Source organism: Penaeus chinensis, chromosome 34 (assembly GCF_019202785.1).
Source record: "Penaeus chinensis breed Huanghai No. 1 chromosome 34, ASM1920278v2, whole genome shotgun sequence".
Lineage (NCBI taxonomy): Eukaryota > Metazoa > Arthropoda > Malacostraca > Decapoda > Penaeidae > Penaeus > Penaeus chinensis.
The window spans coordinates 21,788,417-21,795,916 of NC_061852.1; the positions used below are offsets into that span (position 1 = coordinate 21,788,417).

Sequence of the window (7,500 nt, forward strand, 5' to 3'; positions counted from 1 at the left end):
AATAATAATAATAATAATAATAATAATAATAATAATAATAATAATAATAATAATAATAATAATAATAATAATAATAATAATAATAATAATAATAATAATAATAATAATAATAATAATAATAATAATAATAATAATAATAATAATAATAATAATAATAATAATAATAATAATAATAATAATAATAATAATAATAATAATAATAATAATAATAATAATAATAATAATAATAATAATAATAATAATAATAATAATAATAATAATAATAATAATAATAATAATAATAATAATAATAATAATAATAATAATAATAATAATAATAATAATAATAATAATAATAATAATAATAATAATAATAATAATAATAATAATAATAATAATAATAATAATAATAATAATAATAATAATAATAATAATAATAATAATAATAATAATAATAATAATAATAATAATAATAATAATAATAATAATAATAATAATAATAATAATAATAATAATAATAATAATAATAATAATAATAATAATAATAATAATAATAATAATAATAATAATAATAATAATAATAATAATAATAATAATAATAATAATAATAATAATAATAATAATAATAATAATAATAATAATAATAATAATAATAATAATAATAATAATAATAATAATAATAATAATAATAATAATAATAATAATAATAATAATAATAATAATAATAATAATAATAATAATAATAATAATAATAATAATAATAATAATAATAATAATAATAATAATAATAATAATAATAATAATAATAATAATAATAATAATAATAATAATAATAATAATAATAATAATAATAATAATAATAATAATAATAATAATAATAATAATAATAATAATAATAATAATAATAATAATAATAATAATAATAATAATAATAATAATAATAATAATAATAATAATAATAATAATAATAATAATAATAATAATAATAATAATAATAATAATAATAATAATAATAATAATAATAATAATAATAATAATAATAATAATAATAATAATAATAATAATAATAATAATAATAATAATAATAATAATAATAATAATAATAATAATAATAATAATAATAATAATAATAATAATAATAATAATAATAATAATAATAATAATAATAATAATAATAATAATAATAATAATAATCCATCTATCCATCTATCCATCTATCCATCTCACAATCCATCTCTCAATCCATACATCTCTCAATCAATCTCTCAATCCATCTATCCATCTCTCAATCCATCTCTCAATCCATCTATCCATCTATCCATCTATCCATCTATCCATCTATCCATCTATCCATCTATCCATCTATCCATCTATCCATCTATCCATCTATCCATCTATCCATCTATCCATCTATCCATCTATCCATCTATCCATCTATCCATCTATCCATCTATCCATCTATCCATCTATCCATCTATCCATCTATCCATCTATCCATCTATCCATCTATCCATCTATCCATCTATCCATCTATCCATCTATCCATCTATCCATCTATCCATCTATCCATCTATCCATCTATCCATCTATCCATCTATCCATCTATCCATCTATCCATCTATCCATCTATCCATCTATCCATCTATCCATCTATCCATCTATCCATCTATCCATCTATCCATCTATCCATCTATCCATCTATCCATCTATCCATCTATCCATCTATCCATCTATCCATCTATCCATCTATCCATCTATCCATCTATCCATCTATCCATCTATCCATCTATCCATCTATCCATCTATCCATCTATCCATCTATCCATCTATCCATCTATCCATCTATCCATCTATCCATCTATCCATCTATCCATCTATCCATCTATCCATCTATCCATCTATCCATCTATCCATCTATCCATCTATCCATCTATCCATCTATCCATCTATCCATCTATCCATCTATCCATCTATCCATCTATCCATCTATCCATCTATCCATCTATCCATCTATCCATCTATCCATCTATCCATCTATCCATCTATCCATCTATCCATCTATCCATCTATCCATCTATCCATCTATCCATCTATCCATCTATCCATCTATCCATCTATCCATCTATCCATCTATCCATCTATCCATCTATCCATCTATCCATCTATCCATCTATCCATCTATCCATCTATCCATCTATCCATCTATCCATCTATCCATCTATCCATCTATCCATCTATCCATCTATCCATCTATCCATCTATCCATCTATCCATCTATCCATCTATCCATCTATCCATCTATCCATCTATCCATCTATCCATCTATCCATCTATCCATCTATCCATCTATCCATCTATCCATCTATCCATCTATCCATCTATCCATCTATCCATCTATCCATCTATCCATCTATCCATCTATCCATCTATCCATCTATCCATCTATCCATCTATCCATCTATCCATCTATCCATCTATCCATCTATCCATCTATCCATCTATCCATCTATCCATCTATCCATCTATCCATCTATCCATCTATCCATCTATCCATCTATCCATCTATCCATCTATCCATCTATCCATCTATCCATCTATCCATCTATCCATCTATCCATCTATCCATCTATCCATCTATCCATCTATCCATCTATCCATCTATCCATCTATCCATCTATCCATCTATCCATCTATCCATCTATCCATCTATCCATCTATCCATCTATCCATCTATCCATCTATCCATCTATCCATCTATCCATCTATCCATCTATCCATCTATCCATCTATCCATCTATCCATCTATCCATCTATCCATCTATCCATCTATCCATCTATCCATCTATCCATCTATCCATCTATCCATCTATCCATCTATCCATCTATCCATCTATCCATCTATCCATCTATCCATCTATCCATCTATCCATCTATCCATCTATCCATCTATCCATCTATCCATCTATCCATCTATCCATCTATCCATCTATCCATCTATCCATCTATCCATCTATCCATCTATCCATCTATCCATCTATCCATCTATCCATCTATCCATCTATCCATCTATCCATCTATCCATCTATCCATCTATCCATCTATCCATCTATCCATCTATCCATCTATCCATCTATCCATCTATCCATCTATCCATCTATCCATCTATCCATCTATCCATCTATCCATCTATCCATCCATCTATCTATCTATCTATCTATCTATCTATCTATCTATCTATCTATCTATCTATCTATCTATCTATCTATCTATCTATCTATCTATCTATCTATCTATCTATCTATCTATCTATCTATCTATCTATCTATCTATCTATCTATCTATCTATCTATCTATCTATCTATCTATCTATCTATCTATCTATCTATCTATCTATCTATCTATCTATCTATCTATCTATCTATCTATCTATCTATCTATCTATCTATCTATCTATCTATCTATCTATCTATCTATCTATCTATCTATCTATCTATCTATCTATCTATCTATCTATCTATCTATCTATCTATCTATCTATCTATCTATCTATCTATCTATCTATCTATCTATCTATCTATCTATCTATCTATCCATCTATCCATCTATCCATCTATCCATCTATCCATCTATCCATCCATCTATCTATCTATCTATCTATCTATCTATCTATCTATCTATCTATCTATCTATCTATCTATCTATATATATATATCTATCCATCCATCCATCTAGCTATTTATCTCTCCATCTTGTTCTCTAGCCTCTGATATGTGCGCGTGCGTGCATGCGTGCGTGCGTGACTCAGGCAGACAGCCCTCCCTTGTAAGCAATTAGAACTCGTTACTCGTGATATTCGATGCTTTGCTTTGCCCACCGCGCAGGGCTGTCGCGTGTCCTGTCCTTTATCGTCGTTAATCAGTGCGATTCGCGTGGCTGCATCAGTCAATTTCATTTGGTTTCCTCCCGCGCGGGACTGCGTTCGACTCAATCGCCTTCCGTCATCGCGTTGTGGCCTCTCCCCGTTTCTGTTTTTCTCACTCGCTCTTCCTCGCGGTGATCCTGCGCGGGCGGAGTGAAGGAGTGAACGGGAGGGCGCGCGAGCAGGCGAGGGAGTCGCTCCTCGCCACCTGCCACAGTGCAGCTGGCAAAGGTCACACGGGCCCTTTGGAAGAGTGTCAGTGTATCTCACCTCGTTGCCGTGGCAGGGTCGCACACTCGTATGCGTGAGCCTCCTCCGTGCGTCCTCCTCCTGTCGTGCCTGTTTCGTTCATGGGACGTGCCTCGGCGGCGGTACGTAAGGATTTGTCACGTCGCTGTACTACGGATTGTCACGGAACGGCGCTGGGGGGGCAGAAATCGCCGTCGGAGGGGGAGGAGGAGCTCAGCGCACGGACTCCTTAGCTGGCGCGAGACACACACGAGAGACAAAAATCCTCGGCTCCCGGTGTCGGGCGGGGGTGATCTATTGAACGAAAGAGAACATGAATGAACTTGATAAACGGAAGATGAAAAGGACAGAGAGGGATTGTTCCCGAGGCCTGCTAGCCTGACCTACCCGACACCCTTTAGAGTAGTCCGGCCTGGATGGACAGATTTCTTCACGAACGTAAGTTGGTTCCTCGTGACAGACACTGCGGGGTAGGATTCTCTCGCCCCGACGCGCCTCGCCCTCGGAGCTTCCCCTCGCTTGCCCTTCCTTCCGAGAACTGCTTCCCTCCCTCTCTCTCCCCTTCCTCCATCCCTTCCTCCCCCTCTCTCTCCCTCGCCCTTACTTCCGAGAACCGCTTCCCTTTCTTTACTCTAACACCTCCTTTCCCTCCCCCCTTCCTCCTCCCCTTCTCTCCCTCTTGCCCTTCTGAGAACGGCTCTCATTTTCTTGCCCAAATACCCCCCCCCCCCCCCACACACACACCGTTCTCTTCATTCCTTCTTTTTCTTTTCTTTTTTTTCTCTTTGCTCTTCTGCCATTGCTTTTCTTGACTTTTGATGAGAAAATGACACTGCTCCTAATGACCATTCCCAAGACCAGATTTCACCTTTCGTCTTCCTCTCCTCTGCTTTTTTTCTTTTCTACTCTTCCTCCTCCTCTTCCTCCTTCTTCTTCTTCAGAATGAATAAATGCCCATTAAATTACCGACAGAACAACGACAAATATAGTTCAGATAATAAAAAAAATGAATAATAAAGAATATATATAACTTGTTCATTGTTCCTGATCGACATGTTAACACGGTATCCTGCACGTTATTTCCACCCAGGTTTTAACGGTTGAAACTGAATTCTTTCGAAGACTGTTAATAAAAGGTGGGCGGATGTGACCGGTTCCAGCTTCTAATCCCTTAAGCGGACATTGCCGACCATACGAAAAAGTAGAAGGAAAAAAATATATATAGGGGAAAAAAAAGCTGGCGAACAACATTCCGTCACTAACGAAGAGACCTCAACCTGTGCTGCCATCTGTGAGTCAGCTGGGTAGACGCGATTAGAAATATTATCATTATATAAATATAGATTGATTGATCGAATATATATTCCGCGCGGTGTGATTTAATGATTTCTGATTAAATTCGGATGATGAAATTCTCCTTCGTTTAAGCCCCGTCTTCGTAACCCTTTGAGAACGTCCGGATCGCGTTCGTAAAAGGGAGTCCCTGATTGGTCTATTCTTCTTGCTTAGTTTTGTAACCTCGTCGCTGATTGGCTCTGATGGAAGATCGATCGTCTTTTGTCTCCAGTGTTTATTATTTTTTTTTCTTTTTTTTTTTTTCTTTTACATTTGATGTTGTTGTCGTCTTTATTTTTTCTGGTTTGAACTTTTTTGTTGTCTATCGCACACCGAAAAATGTCACCGAATACATACCACTGCGGTCAGTTTACTTCTCTCTTTTTTTTTTCTTTTTTTTTCTTTTTTTTTGTCACCGAAATGAGATTCTTGAAAGAACTTTTTTTGTTACCGTTCACATTGAAGGTCGGTAATGCAATTGATGTTCATTTTATTGTCGTTTTGGTTTGTCTGTTTTTTTGTTTTTTTTTATATTAAGTAAAGATACAATTTTTAAGCTTAATATTTATGGGAAAAATGAACAAATTGGATAGCTTGGCTCTTCAAAAACTGGGATTAATTTTGTTCCCATTAGTAATCATGACGTAGAACTGAATTTTAACTTTTAATTGGCAGTATGGGAGGGGAGAGGGGGTAGGGGGATAAAAAGAAAAGAGAGAGAGTAAAATGAAAAAAATAGAGAGAGAGAGAGAGAGACAGACAGACAGGCAGACAGACAGACGGACAGACAGACAGACAGACAGACAGACTGACTGACTGACTGACTGACTGACTGACTGACTGACTGACTGACTGACAGACAGACAGACAGACAGACAGACAGACAGACAGACAGACAGACAGACAGACAGACGGACAGACAGATGGACAGACAGAAAGAAAGATAGGAAGTGAGAGGGAAAAAAACTAACAGACAATGCGAAAATACGAAAAAAGATAAAACCCTTTTCTTCGCAAACGGTCTCCTTCTCTCTCTCTCTCTCTCTCTCTCTCTCTCTCTCTCTCTCTCTCTCTCTCTCTCTCTCTCTCTCTCACTTTCTTCCCCTTCTCCTTCGGCATTCTTTGATTCAATAGATTCCTCGCCGGTTGCCCAGGTCAGTCTCGGAAATCATAAATAGTAGCGGTCAAAATTTTATGGCTTTATGCTTTGAGGCGCCGGACAATGGCGGACGTAACCTCTTTATGGTTAGTTTCGGTTCCTCTTCTCGTCGCCGCGTGCTTTGGCGGTTCACGGTTCGGTTTGTGTGCGTGTGTGTGTGTGTGTGTGTGTGTGTGTGTGTGTGTGTGTGTGTGTGTGTGTGTGTGTGTGTGTGTGTGTGTGTGTGTGTCTGTGTGTGAGTGTGTCTTTGCGTTGGTATCTGTATATTCGCGACTGCTTGCATGTGTCTACGTGTATTTGTCCCGACTTATGTTCCCCGTTCTCTTTTCCTTTTTTTTTTCTTTCGTTAACTCTCCTTCGCCCAAGCCACCAGGCCGGGTGCAAGCGCCTCTAAACGACGAGAGCCATCGGCCGACGAACGAGGCGGTGCGTGCGTGGGGAGGCGGCAATCACGCGGTCGCGACGCCACATGCACGCACTCACGCATGCGCCGACGACTTAAGAGGCGATTGGGCTGTCCGTTGAGGCTGGTCGGCGAGCTGAGGAGGGGCGGAGGGAGCCACAAGGTTGCAATGGTGACTCGTGTTGATTGCCGGCGTCTGCTTGCGCTAGCGGTCATTGGCTATTGTCTTAGCATCGGGTTGTTATTGTTAGCATTTTTGTTGTTGTTGTTATTGATTATTGTTGTTATCGTGGTTGTCGTTGTTGGTAATAGGGATTGTTGTTGATGTTGCATCGTTGTTGCTATTCGTATTGTCCTTTTTCTCCTTACTCCACTTAACCTCCTCCTGCCCCCCCCCCCCCCTCCCCCCGCACATCCACCTCCTTCACCACATCCTCGTCTTCCTCCTCCTCCCCC

At 36.1% G+C, this 7,500-nt stretch overlaps 1 protein-coding gene across 2 annotated transcripts in view; it reads left to right on the top strand.

The window, feature by feature from the left end:
- LOC125043552 (innexin inx2-like) overlaps nt 1-7,500 on the top strand; it is a 53,104-nt gene that overhangs the window by 35,261 nt on the left and 10,343 nt on the right. The window contains exon 1 of one of the 2 annotated variants that reach the window (XM_047639721.1): nt 4,549-4,585. The exons of the other annotated variant lie outside the window; for it this stretch is intronic. Within the exon in view, the coding sequence (XP_047495677.1) occupies nt 4,564-4,585 (22 nt within the window). The 5' untranslated portion in view covers nt 4,549-4,563. Of the gene's footprint in view, nt 1-4,548; nt 4,586-7,500 lie in introns of those variants that run through there. 2 annotated transcript variants of the gene reach the window in all.